Source organism: Trichoplusia ni, chromosome 6, assembly GCF_003590095.1.
Source record: "Trichoplusia ni isolate ovarian cell line Hi5 chromosome 6, tn1, whole genome shotgun sequence".
In the NCBI taxonomy this organism is placed as follows: domain Eukaryota; kingdom Metazoa; phylum Arthropoda; class Insecta; order Lepidoptera; family Noctuidae; genus Trichoplusia; species Trichoplusia ni.
In genome coordinates, this window is record NC_039483.1 from 15,893,022 (window position 1) to 15,915,070 (window position 22,049).

The 22,049-nt window shown below is 37.8% G+C and overlaps 3 protein-coding genes across 9 annotated transcripts in view; 2 read left to right on the top strand and 1 right to left on the bottom strand.

Moving 5' to 3' along the window:
• The window catches only part of LOC113495185 (signal recognition particle subunit SRP72), a 5,023-nt gene extending 1,426 nt beyond the window's left edge, over positions 1-3,597 (top strand). Inside the window, exons 2-7 of the mRNA XM_026873794.1 lie at positions 414-629; positions 877-974; positions 1,088-1,189; positions 1,561-1,665; positions 2,028-2,156; positions 3,520-3,597. Of these exons, the coding sequence (XP_026729595.1) occupies positions 414-629; positions 877-974; positions 1,088-1,189; positions 1,561-1,665; positions 2,028-2,156; position 3,520 (651 nt within the window). The 3' untranslated portion in view covers positions 3,521-3,597. The remainder of the gene's footprint in view (positions 1-413; positions 630-876; positions 975-1,087; positions 1,190-1,560; positions 1,666-2,027; positions 2,157-3,519) is intronic.
• A 426-nt stretch (positions 3,598-4,023) lies between these two features.
• Positions 4,024-6,245, bottom strand: LOC113495264 (probable rRNA-processing protein EBP2 homolog). The gene is made up of 5 exons (XM_026873911.1): positions 6,080-6,245; positions 5,779-5,999; positions 5,345-5,503; positions 4,708-4,855; positions 4,024-4,442 (listed from the first exon to the last, which is right to left on the bottom strand). Exons 1-5 carry the CDS (start codon positions 6,131-6,133, stop codon positions 4,062-4,064), a joined length of 963 nt encoding a protein of 320 aa, XP_026729712.1. The 5' UTR covers positions 6,134-6,245; the 3' UTR covers positions 4,024-4,061.
• Positions 6,246-7,698: 1,453 nt separating this feature from the next.
• On the top strand, positions 7,699-22,013 carry LOC113495265. 7 transcript variants are annotated; one of them, XM_026873916.1, is made up of 11 exons: positions 7,699-7,926; positions 8,572-8,691; positions 9,564-11,248; positions 11,373-13,659; positions 13,741-13,919; positions 14,182-14,386; positions 14,495-14,954; positions 15,016-15,119; positions 15,204-16,595; positions 17,101-17,350; positions 20,307-20,997. In XM_026873916.1, exons 2-11 carry the CDS (start codon positions 8,653-8,655, stop codon positions 20,723-20,725), a joined length of 7,020 nt encoding a protein of 2,339 aa, XP_026729717.1. In that variant the 5' UTR covers positions 7,699-7,926; positions 8,572-8,652; the 3' UTR covers positions 20,726-20,997. The 7 variants fall into 7 exon arrangements, with proteins under 7 accessions (XP_026729717.1, XP_026729714.1, XP_026729713.1 ...); XM_026873918.1 differs by adding an exon at positions 21,041-22,013 and having other exon boundaries at positions 7,700-7,926; positions 11,373-13,919; positions 20,307-20,432; XM_026873917.1 differs by having other exon boundaries at positions 7,700-7,926; positions 14,495-14,942.
• The last annotated feature ends 36 nt before the right edge of the window (positions 22,014-22,049 follow it).

Here is a 22,049-nt window from a genome sequence, read left to right on the forward strand (position 1 = left end):
AAGCAGAAAAGTTAACACCAAATTCTGACGCTGCTTTACCTATCGTTCGTTTATTGCGCGTGTTGCGCGGGCAGCTCCGACTGATTCGCAACTTCGAGTTGTCGAGCGCTGTAGGTGATTATCGCATGTGTATAGGGTGACGGAGACCTTTTTCCCAAGTTTTTATACACTCACTTTCCTGTTTATATGTTTTTCGCTCCGGTTGGATTTTTGTATCTCAATTTTGAGGCACTTTCCGATAAGGTAGCAGGCTGAAATTTTCAGGATAGCTTCAAACCCGATGACAATGCAATTTACAACTATAAAAACGGCTGGACCAATTTTTTGTGTGTTTTTTACAAAAACGTGAGTTTTCGATTTTTTAATCTATTTATCATTAATATCTACGATAAAAATTGTACGTGTGTCCCTAGCGTTTCGCGTCCCTGCTGAGCGTATGGCGCGCGGCAGGTCGCGCTCACGCCCGCGCCGGGGACGGCGGCGCGGCGGCGCGCGCGCACGAGGCGGCCGCGCGCGCCGCGCCGCACGACACGCGCGCCCTCGCCCGCCTCGTCAAGCTGCTGGCGCAGCGGGACCCGCCGCGCGCCCTGCTGCTGGCGCAGGGCCTGCCGCCCTTACACCAGCTGGAGGTAAGCACATGGGCGCGGGGTCGACGACTGCGTAGGACATCCATTTGTGTGATCTATGAATGCTTATTCTAACAGGTCTGGAAGCCTTCATGCACGTGACTTGAACGTTTGTAAAATCCACGCGACACCAGAACTGAATTTCTTATATTGTCACTTATGTAGGAAAACAATCAGATTTACCACTTCTGACCACCTGTTCTTTGTCATTTCGCAACAACACGTAATTTTTTTTGTTTGTTAATTACAGACCAAGATCGACATAGACGCATTAGAATCATCAAAATGGATGATGGGTGCCAAAGTTGTGAAGAAAACCGTACAGAGCAAACAAGAACAATCACCTGGGTAAGCCATATCTTCATACCAGCAAAGTAATACTTAAAAACTTAAAAAAATATATATTTCGGTAGTTTATGACATAAGAGATATAAACTAACATACACATACAATATTCACAGCACGCCTGGTTCGGAACTCCTTATGAAGCGCAAGCAGAAACGCAAGCGCAAGACCAAGCTGCCGCCCAACGCCGACCTGTCGAGACCCCCGGACCCAGAGAGGTAAAGTTATAAAAAATATCTACATTGTCAAAATGTAGCAAGACAAAATGAATCTTATTGCGTCGGTATAAGGTGCATTAGCATGTTATGCTTATGAAACCTTTCAATGTCTACATATAAACTAGCAAGCAAAAATGAATCTGATTTAATCAAAAAAATTAAGACAAAATTCTTTTGAAAAGTGAAGTAGGAACAAGGTGTGCAAAAATAAAGCCTATTGCGTTGTTCAAAATCAATCAATTAATTTTATGCGAAATGATGTCAAGGCTAATTATAGTAATTATATGTAATGTACAATTACATCGTAAGAGAAAATACGCAAATAAAAGCGTGGTAAAAAATAATACAGTACGAAATATATCGTTACGCAGATGGTTGCCGAAGTACGAGCGTACCGCGTACCGCAAGCGGCGCGGAGTGCGGCGTGACGTCATCAAGGGCAGCCAGGGAATGTCCACTAACGCCACCGACCAGTAGTGAGTATACAAGATGTTTACAAGGTAGACATATGAGAATAAGCTACCAAAATAGAGGAGGTTAAAAAATATTAGGCAAACTTACAAAAACAAAAATACTTGTAGAAGAATATATTTATGTTTCTGATATAATTTATCAATTTATCTTTAATAAATAATTATTTGGTACCTGCAAATACTGAGACCCAATTAAATACAGTACATCTATCGATACGCTTACGAATTAATCTAATCTGTAAAGAATGTAAACTGCGACTGAAAACATTCGCAATTTGAAATTCAGCCAGCATCTGTCGTTTACACAAATAACATAGCAACAACTTTTCCAATTATTTCACCGTGTCTGTCTTTCGCGTCTTTAGCGACATGAGCAAGCAGCAAGCCACGCCCACAACCGCGGCGGCTGCCAAGAGCCCACGCGTGGAGAAACAGACCGAGAGCGCGTGGCAACGCAAGCAACAGCAGAAGAAGAAGGGCAAGAACCGCAAGTGGTAGATAACAGCAATACACGTTTCATATGGCATCGTTGTGGTGTTTCATTCCTAACCTAACTCTTGTCACGTGGGTTCATAATGATCATATAACTGAGTGCTGTTTTGTTTTGTGATTTTGTGCAATCATAATTGGGGTACTTAATATATATTCTCGGCTTTACTTTACATTCTTTTACACCTCTATTTATGTCATTTTAAAACGTCTCGTAGTTCAAAATAATGGCATGAGGCCCGCATGAGGGGGAGGGGAGATATATTATTACTGGGTATGTGAAAGAGAAAATCACTAAACAAACAATACAAAAATCACGAAATAAAATATCATATTATTAATCCGTAAAGCTAGAATTGTGGTGGAAGTCATTTTGTGTTTTAATTCATGAATCATTCTCACTTTTTTACCAGCTCACTAACACTACATGTCTTCTTGTGTAAGTAGGTGATGGTGTTAAACGCAAGCAGCACCTCTACACCGCTACATCACAAAAAATAACTGCCTTTACTCATTCTTAACCAACAACCAGCCTCTCTTTAACCAACGTCAGTTCTCTAAGCGCGACTGGTCGATTCACTCTGATTGTATAGAATCGATAAGTCAAGTGATATGTCGCAAAACCATGCCATTCCATTAATAAGCGATTCCATAGTTATTGCTGGTAATAAAACTTGGTAGGTGTGCAGGGCCCCAATTCCGTCCAATTATATTAAATTTGACACCATTTGTGTTCTCCTAATTATTTTGCTACAATAATTGGAAATTCATTGTATTCACCGTGAATGTTCTACCCCTTACTGGCTCTTCAGTTATTGTATAAACTAAATTCTTAAGAGAATACAAATAGTGTCATGATAAGTAGTGGAATTGGGGCCCTGTGCCTACTTATATTCAAGTTGTGTGTATTGTGTGAGTGTGACAGCGCACTCCTCCACGTACAGCGGCGTCTAATTTCCACAACTGCAATAACTTAATGGCCTGGTGGTAGGTCCAAAGGTATACATTAACTACACAAGCTTTTTCCCATGTTTAACTGCCGTCCTTAACGCTAGCCTCCTGCTATACGTCCAATGTGTGTCTGTGTACATAAACTGAAAGTAAGTTTTAATTTGTGTGATATTTAATAACTTGATCAGTGCCTTTTTATAGTCTAGTCTACTCTTTTTATATAAGCCGATAGCAATGATAACTAAATGTTAATAGAAATACTTTTGCTTTTACGTAATGATGTGCCAGTTTTTAATAGAATTTAAGTTTTTCTTATTCTTTTCATTTCATAATTATTTGGGCTTGGTTATATTCCTTAGAACAGCTTATCTTTAGAGCCACCGTAAACAACTACTAATCTATTTTGTTTTTGCTCAGAAATACTGAGTAGCAGTGCAGATACCAGCAGCAGCGCACGGAACAAACACGGTGAATTGAATATACATTTTAATAATACTGAGATTGTTTTATTGAATAAACCTATGAGAGTTACTCAACCTTTAACTTATTATTCAAATATCTAAGTTTATAGTCTAATATTGTTTAGATCATGGATCGAAGTACTGTATTAAAAAGTATAGGACGTAAAGACAATACGGTCTAGAATCTACCTTGGCATTTGAATTGCCGAAGTCAAGGTTATAATTCATACAAAATGTTGAACAATTTAATGTCAAGCCACAATTCCAGTGACTTTAAAACAATAATATTCAGTCAACCTACAGGCAAAGCACTACATTTTCGATAAAAATGCTGGAGGTGTATTGGTTCATGTGATCTTACACAACATTACTAGTAAAATCTCACCTACTTTAATTTCCTCACTCCTACCCCTTGAAGGTTTCTCAAAGTACAGTTAGACAAGTGAATAAAACAATAAAATGATTACCAAAATATTTATTCTAATATAAAACTAAATCTCATCTCTTAGCATTCTTCCTCTTAGATTTACCAGGTCTTGGATTCTTCTGATGTTTCTTATTATTAACCTTAAACGATTTAGTCTTGAAATTGTTCGGTTTCTTAGTGGACGCGCCATTGAAACCTTCATAAGTATTGGACGAGTCTCTTGTGTTTAGTTTAGAGCCTTTCTTTTTGCCGCCAAAACCGAATTTCTCGTTCTTCATAGCTCGTCGTTTGTTCACCTTATTATGCGGTCCCTTTCCTTTGTTATTATTACCTTTATTACTGCCTTTGTTGTCATCCAAAAAACCTAAATCTGACGACTTGCCTTTCCGTACCCGTTTTAGCTGTTCCAACATTTCTTTCTTGTCTGCTGCTTGTTTTAATCTCGCGTCAGTCTGGAAAATTATTCAATGAATTGTATGATGTTGAATGATTTTCACTTAATAACCAGCTTTAGTGTATATGAATCTTATAAGAGGTATTAAGTAACTTTCTTTTGGCCATAAACTGTTGGGCTACCTTATTTAACCTGGGTTTATCCTAGTTGGAATTATCATTGTCCACATTAGGCCAATAGCCAGCATATTTGTACCCACTCCTAAACTAACCTACTTCCTACTTCCATCCAACACAAAAACACACTACTACAATCTTATTTACCTGAACTCGCTTGGCAATCTTCTTCTGGTCTCGTAGCTGTCTAACTTTCTCCGTACGAGCCTGTGCCGCCTGTTTCGCCATCAGGTTCTTGCGCACCTTCTGCATATGCTCATCTGTCTTGGCCATTTCCGCGAAATAGTCATCTGGTCTGAAAATTAAGTTATTGATTAAAAAACACATTTAAACTTCAGTCTAAACAAAATAAACTAGAAATAATGGGGTAATCAACTCTTCTGTTACTGAGCTGATTTAAACAATATGTATATGAAAAAAAAGAGAGAACTATACTTATATGTAACACCTTTTCAACATATGGAGTGCATTAAAAATATTGAGTATTGAACAATAAGAATCCAATCTAATTCTGTATTGCATAGGTGATCAATTATCAAGTAAGTTTACAGCTCATTATGGTAGTCTCCAATGATTTTGTTTATTTTAAATCTTAAGAGTAATGCTGTGGCCTGCATCAGAGGGGATCATCACAATTCATTTTTTATTAAAATTAAGTACCTCTTTATTTTTCAAAATCAAGCTTAGTTGGGAGAAAACTTTTAATTTGAATTGAAATAGAATAAAAAGACGTACAAAAATATTTCTTGCAGGCAACTTATTGTTAAAAGGGTATTAAACCTACCTCCTAGTGGGTATTCCAAGGTCCTTAAGTTTTTTGATACCCTCAAGCACGGCAGCCTGTGCCTGTCGATGTATGAGGTTCTCTCGTTTAAACTCATTGAGAACCGGGTCCTGTGCTGCATCATATGTCTGTTGTCCCTTACTATTCTCTTTAAGATTTCTGTGCAAGAATAAATTTCATAGATTAGTAATTTAACCTAGTTATAAAAATGTAAACATTCAGCTGCTTGTTAGTTCCAATTTATTAAAATTTGGAAAATATTGGTTTTAAAGTTTGTGTGAATGAGTAAGCAAATATACTTAACTTCAACAGTAATTCAATATTATGGACAAACATTTATAACTAGGCATGAAGAAACTAATTAGGTGCTAAATGTTAAGATTACAGAATGGTTAATATTATAAGTATATTATTATACACGGATCTTTAATTACTTTCGTCGCTGTGCCGTCTCCTGCATCTGCATAGCAACGTCTGGGGCCATCGGAGCGACTGTTGTCACGAGATCTAGCGTCTCAATCCATGGTAATTTTAACTGGAAGTCTTTTAATTTTGCTTTAAGTTCAGTGACGTTATTCGCATAATGCTTCTCAATTTTCTCAATCTCTTCATTGAGACCAGGTTTTAATAGTCCCTTGGCGAAGGCTTCTTGCAACTGAAATACAAAATGTTGTGATATTGACACGAGTCAAAAGACGAAAGTGTTAATACGAATGATTAAAAACCAGTACTTACTTCTTCATCTGAATCTACTTCTGTATCAGAATCGTTCAATACAAAGTCACTCATTATGACTCAAAATAAAATTTTGGTTATAAATCAAGTATTACCACAACAACATAACCTATTAGTTAAAAACGTGTATTTGACAATGGCTTGACATCGGCGAATTTAAGATTTCATCACTAATCCGGAGAACCATAAATTTCCATAAGCAAACAAAATGAGAAAATTATAAACTATTTCATATTGTAAACTTTTTTGTTTTTTTATTTATTTATTGTTAACTAAAAAATAAGTGAAATATATCGTTATGGATAATAAAGTATTTCAAAGACACTAAAACAAAAAATAAAATGTTACTAAAATCAAATGCTTGATCTTTATAAATGTTTGTGCTAGAAATCTATGCTGGATTGTGTTTATTTGCCTTATGGATTTACTTTAACCTAATCTTGAAACTAAATTAAAAATAATTTCAAGAGTATGCACTCTTAGCGTACGGTAGATTCAAGTTTAGCTTTTGGAATAATATTCGTCCAAATCAAGGAATTTGAATTTTTCATGGTTTTTACTAATCATAGACTAGAATAAAAAAATTCAATAGAGTAGAATACAATTCTGTCGAAGTAGTAGTAGTAGTAGTTCTAGTTTCGAAGTTTAAGAAATTTAACTTTACAAACAACAAATATGTTTTTGTTAATCCAAGTCTAATATTTTAATGCAAGAGTAAATCTGTTATTCTAGCGAATGCAAACATTATAAAAATATGATAACGTGTAAGAGTGGTTTGAAATCGTTTTGTTTTAGCCTTTGATTTTATTGTTGCTCTCTGTTGTGCTTATGTTTATCTCTAATAACTAAAGCAATAATTTATATTTTATTTTTTATATTAATAATTATAACTTTCGCGACGCAGAGTCTTCCGATTGGGATAAAAAATTCTTCACGAATATGAATTATATTCTTATCGCTCGACTATATTCTTCCGTACTCCGTAGTCTTTTATCATGAATCGAAGATGATCTTAAAATTTCTTAAACTGGTAAGAAAATTAAGCTTTTTTAGAATACTCATAATCATTGCAATAACAGAAAAAGAATAATTTATTGTATAATATTTTATTTCTATAATAATTAATAAGTTATAATTTTCAAGACATTAATCGACAATGTCCCCCAAACTAAGCTGAAAATTGCATTTCGGTGTGAGTGGTGTTCCCGAGTGGTAAAAGTTCTTAAAACATTTTTCATATTGGTAAAAAAGGTTTAACATAAACGACCAAGAGAAATAAGGATTACCAATAACAGGATTAATGTAATTCACTTGATAAATTTAATAAATAAAATTGTTACGCATTAGGATTTATAACTTCAAAGACAATTAGTAATATGTTAACTTGGAACGCATCCGTATCCAGAGGAAACTTTGTCTATAATGTAGATGAATTAAAAAAATAAGAAAATACTCTATTACTTCTAGCCACAAGCAATGCGTAATTTATTTGCAGTACTTCTTATTGTAAAATATGTTTCTGTACTAAATAATTATGATTGATAATACGACATAACAATTTAAAATAAAATTATTTTTTTTCGTCAATCTAGTAACGTTTATTAGTTTTTGCAAAAATATTTTGAATTATTTTGTATTTGACTGACCGGAAGTACCTAGTAGTTCGACATGTTTCATGATACCCCCGTTGTTTTGTATCAAGAAAATGCAATGGCCGCCATCTTCGACTCTTGTGAATGTTTTGGTCGTAGTTTCGGACTTTGAGGCCTATTTATTACGTGCTATGTAATTATTTGATGGAAACAGTTTCGCTACGTCCTAGGTGTTGTTAAATCGCTCGTATACAGGTCAGTATCAGTTTCCTTCAGTATTTTCTGGAAAAGTGTTTACATCTGGATTTCATACTGCCTAACTTGTGATGTTGTCATTTTCTATAAATATTTAGTTCATTTCACATTAATAAACCATTACTATACACGGGATTTCTACATTTAAGTCATTATTATTTTATTGGGGTGATATAAATATACAAACCTCATTTTCGTATGTACTTATATTTCTCATGTCTTTGTTACTAAGCGGACTTAGAGCTTTCATATTGTTAAATAATTCGATTATTTCATTAAACTACTGTTATATTTCATTTAAATTTCACATATCAGGTTAGTGTTTACTATTTTTGATGTTTATTAGTAAGACATTTCAGTTTCCGTGCTACAATAATGGCGGCAGTGGATTAACCTATTCGCTTATTTTACGCTTTTGTACCACTGCTGCAGCCTTGATAATGCATAATTTTAGTGTTTTATGATATATTTTCTCGTAGGGAACAAAATAAAGTGACTTTCAAATAGTATTATGGAACAATGACCTCGGCGGTCGTATCCTATTTGTGGACTAAAAATATTTTACCAAGAACATTATGGTGTACATCGCGCATATACGTGACAATTTAGAGGATATATGGATAAAGCATCGATTTTCGGTTGCAGTCACATGAAATAAAATTTGGGGGCCGAGGTGCACTCCAAGGCGTCATCTCGGGTTTGACCCAAGATGATAGTATATACAGCATGTCAGCTACATCAGAATACGAACCAGCGGCCCGGCAAGTAAGTAGAATGTATTTAAATAACTAAAATCTTAAAAGCAGGGTTCCATACTGGTCCTGCTGACTTGGACACTTTGCCACTCACCTACCTCTATATTTGTAAATATTATGATTTTGTAACCAATAACATCAGGTTCCTACAGTGTTTTCCTACTTCCTTCATCACTATTATGTTAAGCTATTTCATTTATCCTGCTAGAATTTACTGATCTTATTCATGGTGCTTATGGCTTGGTTCTGGAACAAATCTGTATATGAGAAGTGTAATCTGTCATTAATCTTTGCTTACAGTATTTATATTCTGAATTTATATGAAGAAAAAAAAAGAATAATACCAAACACTACCTTTTTCAGGACCTTGTCAATGTAATAAATAAAGATTTTGAAAGAAAAGTGTATTCATTGATATCCTTTTAGTTTTAGTTTTACAGCCATTTGGTGAGTAATGTGAGATGGTTTTAATAATATATTTAAAATGCTAGTTATCACTGAGTTGTGAATGAGGGCATTTGATATGATTGTTATTCCTTGATTCCTGTTGATACGCTTTTCAATGTTGTGTTACTAGCATGGTAATCAATTCACTATATAGGGAACAGTGTCAACTATTTTATACATATTTTATTATAGTAATATCTAGAAGAAATACTAATCCGTAAACCTCTTGAAGTGCAGTCTATAGCATGTTTGAATTTTATTACACAGACATGAATATACTTGTTTCTGACAAACTACCTACATACTTAGCATTTTAAATGTTTATTCATACTTATTATGCAGCTCTGACTTATTTAAGTTAAAACAAAAGTGCAATGTTTGTATCGTTTAAACTTATTATTCCAACATTAATTTGATGTTAATTTTTTGTTATAGGATTACGGGCCGGCCACCTCCAGTGAAAATGTCTATCAACATGTATTGGATCACAAATTAACAGATATGAATGTACCTAGTGTGAGAACTCCTGTATTGAGGGCTGTGCCCTTTTCTCCCACTGAAGGTGATCCTGAACCTGATTCCACAAATCCTGAAAGTATCATTCAATCTGTGCACAAAGTAGAGAAAGAAGTTGAATATCACATTGCCGACAAACATTGTGATACAGATATGTCCGTGGACTCCCTTTCAGGCATAGTGAGGCTTGAAGAGGCCATTGATAATGTAGGACGCATAGCGTATCCCATATTACAAGAAACAGAAGATTCAAATGATGCTAATTATGTAGAAAACTCCACAACCCTTATTCAAGCTCCACTTAATACGGCAATTGTTCAAAATGTCACAAAATTGCCTCAGAACTTTACAATTAATGTTGATGCAGCAGTTGGAAACATTACATCTATTCAGAATGTACAAGATGTGTCAGGAAACCAGACTTTGTGGCTACCCACAATACTCGCAACCAGTGCTGCTACAAATGACACAAAAACTGATGATGATAGAACACAAGCTGGCGTGTCACAAATCATTATCACCAGCGAAAGTTATGTAAATGACACAAATCAAAGCGGAAGAAGAGCAAACATTGTTACAGAGACTAACTTTATTAGCCGACCCAAGACATCCAAAGTTCAAATTTTAAGTAACATATCTATTCCGAAGAATCCCAGCTACAATCAACAATATATCACTGGTAAAGAGATGGCACCAGTATATGGCACACAGAATCATGTATACAAGCTAAGCAACTCAGTTCTATGTACTAAACCTCAGAAGAATCAATCACTGATTGGCTGCTCCACCTTGTCACCTAATGTTGTCAACAATAGCCCAATCAAGAATGTGCCCTACAATCATACATTTACAAAAAGCACAAACTTAAATAAAACTTTGAATAAGGTAAACAATGGTGCTAATTTAAATGCTATGGTTGCTGCCTCCTCTGGCAACACTCAATGCCATATTTTATCTCGTGTTGTCTCTGGACCCAACAAGATGTCTGTACACTCGGGAAGAAAATCTGTCAATACATTCAAGGGGTCTAAAAACTCTGGTCAAGTCTCAAGTCAGAAGAATCAGTCGAGGCCAATAAAAATAATACAACAGACTGGGTCAGCTAACAAATCTGAAGCAAAGTCTTGGCCTGTTGCCAGTGTTACATATAAAAGTCAGCAGCCAAGTTATGGAGTTGTTGACTCCAATGCATCAAAAATTATACAGAAAGTTGGTAGCCCAACACATAAGAACCAGTCAATGTCTTTGTCAAAATTCCCTCCTAAAACAGAACGTTTAGTTTTACAGTCACCTTGTGGGCCTGTTTTGATTTCAACTGCTCCAATAAGTACGAGTTTACCCAAGGGTCCACATTATGTGCAATCTGGGTCTACCCCTAATTTACGATATGTTCAAACATACGGTCCCGCAGATAATCCGATTTCCACAGTATCTCAAGTATCAGCTAACCAGCAACTTACTGCACAAATATTGCAGTCATTATCACAGCCCAAGTTGATGTTACAACCAAGTCCGACATCTGTAAATCATAATATACCTACTCTACCTCCAACTCCTGAGGAACCAGTAGAGATAAAACCTATTAATCAAAAAAGGATTGTTGTGTAAGTATAATACAGCTTATCAAAATAATGTAATTTATTAATAAAATATTATTTTTAATATTATAATTATCATTCTTTATTGTTTTTATAGGTTTTGCTAAGCACTTAATTTATTTTGTTACAGGGGCGACAAAACTACTTTACTTACTGAAGATGATATAATTGGAATGGAAGAAAGGCCAAATCTTTCTGAGGAACTAAGAAGGTATTCATTCCAACCCTTAGCATTTGTGATGTTGGACCACACATATGCTCAGCCTGCTCAGAAGCAACCTTCAGCAACACCACCCTCAACACCAGTCTCAACAGGACCACCGCCTGCAATCATTTCACCTACATTAACTACATCGCCAATGAGCCCACTGAAGCGAAATTCACCCGTTATCATGTCCACCGCTTCATACGATATGCCTTCGACAGTGCCTACCAGTGTTATTGGAACACCTATACCTGTTTCTTCTATACAAATGCCGACTATGACGTATAAGCCTCAACCGCCGCCGCCACCCGATGACGACGCAGCTTCTGTCATATCTTCGGTAGACGGCGATAGAAAAGCTAATAGAGGTGGTAGTGACACGGAAACAGCTCCAGAAGGGGAGGAAGAAGGCAAGACGAGATGTATCTGCGACTTCACACACGACGACGGTTACATGATTTGTTGTGACCGTTGTGGTGAGTGGCAGCATGTGGATTGTATGGGCATCGACAGACAGAACATACCGGACGCTTACATGTGTGAACTCTGTTTGCCCAGGGCGATAGACCGACGCCATGCACGTGCCATACAGTTAAGGAAAAGAGAAGAACTCAGCGCTCTTGGTGCATCTGATACGGACTCGTCTGAGAGCAGTAAACCTCCAGGACAGCGTCGAAAACGATTACTTACAGTCACTACTTATACAAACACAAGCGGATCATGTGTAACTACTTATAATTCTAATGTACCAGTGCTTCCACCATTGCCGCAACCTTCGTTAACATTACCCAAGCGAGGGCCTAAAAGGCCAAAGAAAACAGAAGTCATAAGAAAAGGCTCTAAGAGGAAACTTTCCGAAAAAAGAGTAAAACGGAAGAAGGAAATGTTATTGAACAGAAGTAAATACAGTTCTGGATTAACGAATCAGTCACATTTCCAAGATTCTTATGAACTGGCTGTTACAAACCATTACAGCCCAGAGTTGAGAGCTAAGATAATGAAGTACAGCAGTAGATTAGGTAATACTCCCAACATGGCGTATGCTATGAGTGCACATTTATGCACCACTGTGCCGCATGCCGGTGGCAAGATATTAATTGCTACAAAGGACTTGAAGGAAAATACACCAGTAATAGAATTACGAGGCAAATACATGTTGTCTAACCAGCACAGACCGCAATTACAGAATTCGGCTCGTGCTGGTAGTCAAAAACCTGGACCTTTCGTATTCTTCTATAGATTACCAAAAGATAACACACAAATATGTATAGACACAAGGACTTATGGCAACGAAGCCAGATTTGTTCGAAGATCATGTAAACCCAATGCTGAATTACAACACTGTATAGTTAAAGGGACATTACATGTTTATTTAGTTACGATTGGAGTAATTCAGTCCAACACAGAAATAACTGTGGGGCATGATGCTGATGGTAGTAAACAGCCTTGTGCTTGCGGAAACCCGAAGCACTGTAAAGTAAATGGTCTAAATACGTTAGCGTCTCGTAAAAGTGTCGACTATCCGCCTAGAGAGAAAAGAAGTCGAAATAGATGCTTTAGTTCTTCTTCACCAGTCTCTCCACCGCACGCTCCCGCCGTTACGACACCAGTTAAAGAATTCACTCCACAAATTGTTCCTGTTAAATCTGAGAAGAAATCACCGCAACAAATCAAACACGAGTACCCTCCTATGTCACCCGTAAAAACAGCTGTGATGGCCTTGAATTTCGATGAACCGCCTAAACCTGAACCAATAGAAGACTTGAAACCTGAAATAGATCTGATAGCTAAAGAAGAAATGAAGCCAGAAGACATTGACGAACCGGACTTCTATAAGGAGGAACCCGTCGAAGAAAAGTTTGAGGGACCCGTCGAGGAATTCAAAAAGGAACCGCCGCCAATTGTGGAGGAACCACCGAAGCCCGTCCCCAAGATAGAAGAGATAGCTCTAAAGCTTGAAAACGAGACGTTTTCTGATGACGAAAAGCCAGAAAAAGAAAAAGAAGAAGAAAAGAAACCTAAAGTAGAAGAGCCTAAATTAGAAGAAGACAGGCCGCTGACTAGAGAGTTTATGGCTAAGTCTGCTTGCCACGACCGCTCCTCAAGATCAAGCCGTACGACCTGCGTCAATCACGACTCGTTAGACGACAAGACAGATGATTCTCAGGATAAAATACAGACAAATAGCAAAGAAAAAGAAAAGAGGAAAATGGTGAGTTCGAAAAACTCAAATGAAAGTCTGCCTCCTAGCCTTGGGACTAGAACGTCTTCTAAACCTGCATCTAAATTACAGACGCGCGAGGAACGTAAGATGGAAGCTATTATGAAGGCGTTTGAACGCATGGAAAAAGCTGAACAGCGCAAACAAGAGGTTAAAGAAAGGCAAAAGAGACGAGAGTCAGATCCTCACCCTAATGCTAACGACAAGGATGACGATGAAGAAGTTCATAACACTTCTAAAAAACGGAAAAAGTAAGTGTACAATGTGTTTTGTCAGTTACATTCTTATTATTGGGGGCTTAGCAGATGCCATCTGTATTTTTTTACAATTGGCCAAATTCCAAGAAAAAAAATTAATCTTATAGAAGTTGTTACAAATGTGCTAAGATGTTTTCTCGCTTAACAATGATGTAAAATGAAAGTAGTAAATTTTATTGATGTCATTAGTAAAAAGTACAAATTCAAAACATCACGAAACATTCCAGACCTTTTTTTAATAACAAAATTTGTATAGGCGCAAGGGTCGCGCGCGCACGACATCGCAGTCCAACCGGCGGCGCCTGAACTCTGCGGACAGCGACATGGTGACGTCAGGCGACGAGGCCCCGGCCGCGCCGCTGTCGCCGCCGCGCAGGGCCAGCGCGCTGCCGCTGCGCAGGGACAGCGCGCTGCCGCCGCCCAGCGAACAGCATGAGCGGAACAACGATACCGTCAATGAGGTAATAACTACTTCAAGTACTGTGTCTAAAGTAGTCCATCATCAGAATTACATTAGCTCCAATTCTTAGACTCCGACGTATTTCCTACATAAATCATTTTGCTTACAGGAACTTGGACTGAGCTCCGCGTGCTTATTAGTCGAAGCGGCCGTAGGATCGGTCGAGTCTGCCTTTAAATTACCAAAAACAAAGAAAACTATGGCGACGGAATGGATCGGAAGATCACCCGAAAGAACACCATCGCCTTATAGGTCACCTTACAGACCTGCCTTAGTTACTGCACCGTCCTTAGAAAGCTTGGTCAGAGTAGCGTCTACAATAATCGGTGATTTAAGTGCTGGACATGACTTAGACCATGAGGAGGATACTAGATTATCCCCGCCTAGAACACCGGGGCGAGACCGAAATAAGCCCCCTAAGAAGGCAAAGAGAATAACAAGAAGTACACCACCTACGGAAGTCACTGAAGTTGTCGCGCCAGTCATACCTCAACATAGTGCCAAGAAGAGATGGTTGAGACAAGCTATCAGCGAGGAGAGTGACTCTCCTTCAGCAGGTTGGTACTCAAGTTAGTATATTTACAACTTATTTTATTCTTATTAGAGTAGTATTACTATGTCAAAATTTAGACGTATTTGTTTCAGAATCGCCACCCAACGAAATGGTCACCCCATTGAAAAAGAGACGGTTAGCAAGAGAATCGCTGTCTTGTGAACAGAACACAATAGTGCCTGTAAGTAACTTCTATAACAACTTCTAATATCTTCCAATAACTAGCAATGTACCAGTAAGTTAACTCAGTATTTTGTTTACACAGTGTAATGACGAAACCTCGCCTATTTTAACATCAGAAGACTCTCCAGTCAAAGATGATGTGCAAGCATTAACGCGGCAATATAAAGTCAGAAATATTATGGATAGTATTTACGGTAGAGATAGAACTCGCTCGGACAGTGGTCAGGGTTCCGATGACCAGTGCAATATGGACAATGAAATGTTAAACATGAACATCAAGGGCCCTCACGACAGTGAAAACATTAGAAGAATAATAGGAGTGCCCACGCCGGAAGACGAAATGCCACCTGAAATAACTAAACCAGAGGACATCAAAACAAATAATAACAATGTTGAACTGGACGAAAGCAATTACAATAAAGTTGTGCCAATGGAAATAGATACTACAATACCAGCGCAGCCAAAAATTCAGGAGTCTATCGACGCTAGCATAGACGTCAAGGGAATTGAGAGCCCCAACGATAAACTGAACAGCTGTCAGTCGGCAGACACGAGCGGGAACTCGTCACCCCAGCGCGATGAGATGGACGATATACAGAAAAAAATACACTCCTTTCACACAGAAAACATACAAATACTTAAAAGCAGAAATAAAAAACCTAAAGAAAAACGAAAGAAAGTCAATCTGAACTTCGATCTCAATATGGTTGACGATCAGATCAGTATTCAACTTAGAACGGAAAACGACTCGAATTCAAAGTCGATAGAGATCAATGGAGACATTCATGACGAAATGAGCAATTCTGTTCATGATGACGTCAAACTGCATGTATCTCCTGAGAATATACCTTTACCGCCTGTCGAGTCGATACCACTCCCCGCGCCAGAAAACATCCCGCTACCCGAGGAGCCCAGCCCCATGCCTGTGATACCGCCGCCAGAGACCATCCCATTGCCGGAGGAGCCTATGAAGCCGGTCAAAGCGATACGGCCAGCAACCCCCGTAGAAAGCCCAGAGAAAGTCGACAAGCCCTTCTCAATCGACAGGCCGTCCGTGTTAGAAAACTCAACTCTACCCTTTTCGTCGCGTTTCAGTTCGACTGGTCTCTTCTCCGGTATTTTCAGCAATATGTCTCAATCTTTTAATATGGACAGTTCAATAAACGAGAACGTACCAAACATGTCTATAATAAAGAGTGCAATAGATAGGACTACAAGTTTAGATAGTAGTTTGTTTGACAAGGACAGTATTACACGAGCTGACGAACTGAAGAACGTCCAAGAGATTTTAACGCGAGTGAACAATATGGACTCAAATAACAGTGTGATATTATCGGGAGTGTTGAACAGTTCTAACAAGGCGAGCCTGCTGGCGCCGTCGCCCAAGCCGCTGGGCAAGCCCTACTGCCCGCGCAACAACGACCCCAGACTGAACCCTCCGCCTGTTGAAAAACCCAAACCAGTCAGAAGGAAGGTGAGTGTGCAAATACCATTACTCATACATACACCAGTAGAGATGTATCCTCAGAATTTTTCATTTTATTTTGAAAACTAAAATCTTTATATCTGCATATAATATAAATGATCCCAAGGTCTTAGATTAGATTAGTTAAATACCGAGGTCAACCTAACTCTTGACGATTGTTTCAAAACAGTGCACCGATCGATACGCCGACGGATGTTGTTCTAATGCAAGGACCACATTTATCGGGGCTCGCTGTGGACTCGCGATAACTAACCAAAGTACACCAGTTTTGAAGATGTATTGCGATAATCAGTCCAAAACTCCAAGTTACAAAGTCTTTTTGGAAAACTGGAAAATGCCTATTTTTGAATTTATTGAAATCATGTATGATTGATTTATGATTTACACTTCTGATATTTTTTTAAATATAAAAGCGAATGCGAGCTCTTCATCTTGACGATAATTAATGTTGCATGGTGTGGGTATGGGTACAGTAACATGGTGTGTTTGGCAGCTCTCTATAACGGAGTACCGCAAGCGGCACAAAGGCGGGTGCGTGGAGGAGGGCGGCGGCGGGTCGTCGAGCGAGGCGGGCGAGGCGGGGTCGGGCGGCGAGGCGGGCGAGGCGGCGCCCGAGTGGTCGTCCGAGTCGTCGGGCGCCGCCTCGCTGTCGCCGCAGCGCCTGGACGCCGCCGCGCAGGCCGCCGCCGACGAGCTCGAGCAGCGACTGCATCGCGAGCTCGCAGCCGACCACATGCCCAAAGGTCAGTCGCATGCTCAGACACACTATTCTTTTTACTCGGGAGGTACAATCATTGATATTGCTACAAAGAAAAAATATCGTCGCCGGCCACTTACCCCTTACCAGCTGAACTAGTATTTCTATTTATTCGTCTTTTATTGGACATAAGACAAAACTGCATTAAATAGCGTATATTTATGTATATGCCTGTGGGGAAGTCCTTATCAGCTAGAAAGCTATTGCAATGGACATAGATTGTTTCAATCGTCAGGGTTAACAATATGAAAGTAAAGATAGTAATAATCGAATGAATGGCCTTTTTTATATCATCCGTTTTCATTATCACTACGATAACTTCACATGCTAAATCAATATGATAACTTGATTAGCGAGTGCATGCTACTTAAACTGTACAAAAAATCTTCAGAATATTAATCTAACTATTCAAAATATGATTATTATGGTAGCATCACATAGTACACAATTAAATAATCAAGTAGAGCACGCTAGCAATTGATTTAAACGGTTGATGCGTCGCCCGCGCACCGTTTATATGTTGTCATACTTGATTAGCGTCGTGCCTTGTTACGCCTCCCTCGTGGACCATTCGAAACGAAATGCACTATCAAACATACAACAGCAGATGCAGAAAACCTTCTATAGTGGGGTGGCACTTGTAGAAGTTTTTATTTATTATTTAAAGAATATCTAACTTATATATTATGTTGTTTTTAAGTATGGCTACTTAGTAGTCTTTAAAAACCTAGATTCGATTGTTTACTATTTAAGCAAGGTCAATGTGGGTTGGGTTGATTAAACATTGATTAAATTATCATTAATTTGATTGTCACGTGTCTGTTTTCATTTCAATACGTTACACAATCATAGCTACACTTATCTCTTGAAGAGGTACCTACTGCAATATTGCCGCTTCACGTCATGGCCTGAGTGTGAGTTATGGCCACGTGCATATTTCAGGTGCGCCCTATCACTGCTATATTGGACTTCTGAAATTACTACCTTACGATCGTCAAGAAGCTCGCTGCGTAAAGGGCTTATGAAACGTGCTTACAACTATACAAGTACTTATGTACATGAATGCATATTACAGCGCAGTTGTTATAACTTTCGTTTCTGAACGCGTCAACGCTCAGACAGAGACGGCGATAACTAGCAGCTATTTTCAGACAAGATATTGGCCTAGATATTGAAAGTATTGATGTTAGTAGATTTTGTAAATGTCACGGTATTCAAGATCCAATACTGTGTATTTATCAAATACTTTTACGAAATCTTTGGGCATTAGAGACTGTAGAGAAAATAGATAGCGCGGTATTGGTTTCAAATAAGACTCTTCTATCACTAACTATCTTGGTCTTCAAAATTAAGCCGCTCGTGGTTATGACAGGATTTAATCATATATTTTGGAAATTACCTGATATATAAAATGTTAAATCTTAAATTAGTTGAATTTATAAATAGAAAAAGTCACATATTATTTATACGTATTATTACAGTTTGATAAATTGGATTCCACTAGTACGTTATTAAAAGTTAAGTCATGTGTTACATTCAATTGTCAATGGATCGTTAAACTCCTAGCTCTCGTGCTCGTGTTTGCAACATTTCATTAGACTCATGAATCATGATTAACTTGCATTTTCACGACATAAAATGCATGATATTTTTAATGAAATTATTAAAACTAATTTAAGTTTGCTGAAATATATCGAAACACCACAGAACTTTGATTTGTAATGTTGCATGGATTCACGTATCTCTTGTTTACTTACCGTGGTATACTGAAAACAGACCACATCTATACACTGTACTGGATAGGAAAATACTCAAAACATTATATTCGTACCTGTGGTATGACGGTGTACATAATTTTATTATGCATGCATATGGACAATCAATTGCTCATACATTTAGGTATACGACTCGTGTACATCACAAGTGCGACTGCGTTATGCAACAGTCGACCCCAGTTTATCGATGCTTCATATATTTTTGTGTTATATTTCATTGATAACGTCGTCCCACAAACAATGCTGTTGTTATGTCATGTATTTCCATAGCGACATTACACGTGTCAGTAAACGTTATCCAAATATTGTGCGCGTGTATTAACACGTTTTGCTTGTTCTCATAGTAAGTAAATCGGTAGGTACGAACTTATCTTGTTCAATATTACAGTACATATTTTATTTTGTTTCCAAGTAGACTTAAAATTAATTATTATATTGATTTGCAATTTGTAAAGTTTTGACTTTGTGATCGTTCCAAAAGATACAAAAGTATTTTGACATCAAATATCAAAATAAAATTAATTATTCACAAATTTAGAGGCCTTCTCCTACTTCAAATTATTATAATTGTGCCAACGATTAAATATAACACCAGTAGATCTGTTTAAATGATTAAAACGAGCCAGCGTCACGTTAGCCGCGCATAGCGTACGGAGCTCCTACAATAAAGACTAAAATCATTACCGCCGCGACCTTGGCTACAAGTGTAAACACAATACTGCGCCGCAGAATTCAAACTAATATTCATATGAGGTTTTTTTATTTAACTCCCACATACCAGCGTAGTGAGATAATCTTATAAGCTATAAACCCAGTACTTAAACAATTTGCAATGACGTTTTATTGCACTGCATTCAGTGATATTATAATAGTTTTGTAAAGTGCACTGCTGCTGATTATTTTTAGACAGATTGTGGCAAACGTGACGGACGTGGAGTGGGTTTTTTCTTGTAATTTGAGTAGCTACGAAACGGAACGGCTTACACGTGTTTCAATTCTTTATAAAAATTTTTTAACCGTTTAAATTTGATCATAAACGAAACATTATTAGCATTTTCCAAAATGGATCTGTTTTTCTAAGTAATTGAATGTAATTCTAAGAGCCTCTGACTTTTAGGACCACACGAAATGAAATCTTACATGTCTAACTCGCCATTATTGATGCAGGTGTCTTCGACGCGCAACCAACAGCCTCGGAGCGACAACGGGAGAACCTCAGTTCGCGATTACGGCGGGAGTTCGGCCTTGCCTTGCCCGATGACGAAGAGGCGAGGCCGCCTACCGAAAACACCGGTATGTCCACTTGGAGACATAACGGGGCCGTTGTGGGACATAGCTCTAACAGTTTGGGACAAAATGACGTATTCGATATTAGAATAGGTCATACCAGCGACAGGCATTATGCGCATGCAAGCCACGCTGGTGAACCATCCAATTATCCCGAGGATCCCTGGGGACAACACTATAAAAGTTTGGAGCAAATGGAAAACTCAGTTGATAACCAGTGGAATAATAATATGTATAGCACGGCTTATGGTTACAAGACTGGAGTTAAGGGGTTAAAGTGGGGGAGGAGGGGTGTATAAAGTAGGATACTGCAATTAGGTTTAATATATTTAAGAAAGGGTCAGGACTTGCTTATAATCCTTAGATTATATATTGGGAATTTCGTATAAAGAGAAAGTATTTTTTGTGTAATCATGTTTATAGTTATCTCAGGGTTATTGTGTACGATTTTGATACTCAGGCATACTATTTAATATATCTAACATAAATTATGAACTCTCTTAGTGTATGTTACTTTGTACATAACACATATAGATATGTTGGCATGTTTAATAAATAATGTTTTATAAAAGTATAGTGTTGTCATTTGTTCTAAGTTTTGATTTGTCCGGCAGATGGCGCGGGCGGTGCGAAGCGGTGCGACAGGTAGTCGGCTGTGGGCTGTAGCACACTATAAGACATTATTTTTGTAAATCTCAGACGGACTTGCACCCGTCGCCTGTATTATATAATAATTAGCATAAATGAACTTTTCTATGAGTGTACGTTAGATGCGAACGCGCATATTGTATATTTCCGTTTCACTTCTACGTTTTTAATTTCCACGGTTTTTCTGCAAGTACAAATTGTTTTTATTTCCCTTTGTACATATTGTATATAGGAGAGTTAAGATATAATATAGGGAACCTACTCGGTAACGTATATATGTATAATGGTATGAAAGATTTTTTATATATGTACAATGTTTATGTATCTTATTGATAAATTTATTTATTATCGATTTATTCGATAGTGCGTTTAGGGAACGACGGCTAGGATTTTTGTACGCATAATGTTTAAGTAAATTATAGTTGTTTTTATTATTTGTTTTATGTTTTTTTTTCTAGCATATATAGGGGGTCCGAGGGCTCGTCCTAGTTGTAGGTCTCTTGTTAGTGTTAGAGGTTTCACGTGTAATTTAGAGTCGTTTCGATACAGATACGCATTAGCCATTTCTAGAGGTTAAATCTGTGTTATAATTTAAGTGGAGCGTATTTGTTGTGCAAAGATTGTTTCTTTGGTCCATCATCACAAGGGCGATTGTTAAGGCAGCTGGGTAACAGTGTTCTGTTACTGCGACACCACTCTGCGGCCGGAGCTCGGCAGAGTTCACAGCGAATATATATTGGTTACGTTTCAAGTATTATACGTGGACTGGACGTCCATAAACAAAAAATAAATTATTTTAAATTAGTCAGCAGCAAAGTGGTGTCGTAGGTACAGACTTAGTGTAGCATGGCTTTGGAATCCTAATAGGATAGAAGAGGTCGTGAATAAATGACTGACATGAATTGCAATCACATTAGTACTAATAAATATACCTGTTTTGTTTTACACAACTATTAATGAAGCAGATTCTAAATA

Coding starts and splice junctions, on each gene's coding strand:
- LOC113495264 (XM_026873911.1), bottom strand. CDS start 6,133: ATGAGTGACTTTGTATTGAACGATTCTGATACAGAAGTAGATTCAGAT. Junction 4,856..5,344: donor CTTGGAATACCCACTAGGAG/GTAGGTTTAATA, acceptor CTTAATTTTCAG/ACCAGATGACTATTTCGCGG. Junction 4,443..4,707: donor AGATTGCCAAGCGAGTTCAG/GTAAATAAGATT, acceptor ATAATTTTCCAG/ACTGACGCGAGATTAAAACA.
- LOC113495265 (XM_026873913.1), top strand. CDS start 8,653: ATGTCAGCTACATCAGAATACGAACCAGCGGCCCGGCAA. Junction 15,120..15,203: donor AACAGAACACAATAGTGCCT/GTAAGTAACTTC, acceptor TTGTTTACACAG/TGTAATGACGAAACCTCGCC. Junction 17,351..20,306: donor AGCCGACCACATGCCCAAAG/GTCAGTCGCATG, acceptor TTATTGATGCAG/GTGTCTTCGACGCGCAACCA.